Genomic DNA, 541 nt, shown 5'->3' with positions numbered 1-541 from the left:
AACTCTGATTGAATTGCTGAGATCAGTAGAACCCCATTGACTTTTGCATTGAGTGTGTTAGCGAAAGCTTTAGATTTTCAAGTAACCATAGTAGAACATATAGGTCATTTTGGTATAGTTCAAATTAGTACTAATTACTAGCAAAGAATCAAGTTGCACAGATCCTTATAGTATCACACACACGACACCCCCCCGCCCCCCGCCCCCCTCTCTTCTCTTCTCCCTCCCTGCCTTCTCTGCCCGGACCAGGCCTGGGAAGGAGCCTAGTGCACCTCCCAGCAGGAGCGCTCAGGAGACACGCGGTGACGCCGCCCCCGGCAGCCCCGGGGAGGGAGCGCGCGCGGCGCCTCCCCGCAGGGGCCGCTTTCCGCTCCCAAGACCCGGGCCTCCCCGAGGGGCGCTGACTCCACCTCCCCGTGTTCTCTCTTCCTCTCCCTGCAGGAAATGTGACTGGAAACAGCAACTCCACGTTCATCTCCAGCGGGCAGGTGATGAACTTCAAGGGCGACGTCATCGTGGTCTACGTGAGCCAGACGTCGCA

General features: G+C 57.1%; 1 protein-coding gene across 1 annotated transcript in view; it reads left to right on the top strand.

Moving 5' to 3' along the window:
• The window catches only part of TNFRSF11A (TNF receptor superfamily member 11a), a 95,950-nt gene that overhangs the window by 36,533 nt on the left and 58,876 nt on the right, over positions 1-541 (top strand). The window contains exon 11 of the mRNA XM_021706756.1: positions 442-535. Coding sequence (XP_021562431.1) covers positions 442-535 — 94 coding nt within the window. The remainder of the gene's footprint in view (positions 1-441; positions 536-541) is intronic.

The sequence above is a fragment of the Carlito syrichta genome, unplaced genomic scaffold (assembly GCF_000164805.1).
Source record: "Carlito syrichta isolate Samal-C Ts95f unplaced genomic scaffold, Tarsius_syrichta-2.0.1 Scaffold315980, whole genome shotgun sequence".
Lineage (NCBI taxonomy): Eukaryota > Metazoa > Chordata > Mammalia > Primates > Tarsiidae > Carlito > Carlito syrichta.
This window is presented reverse-complemented; position numbering and strand designations above follow the sequence as displayed.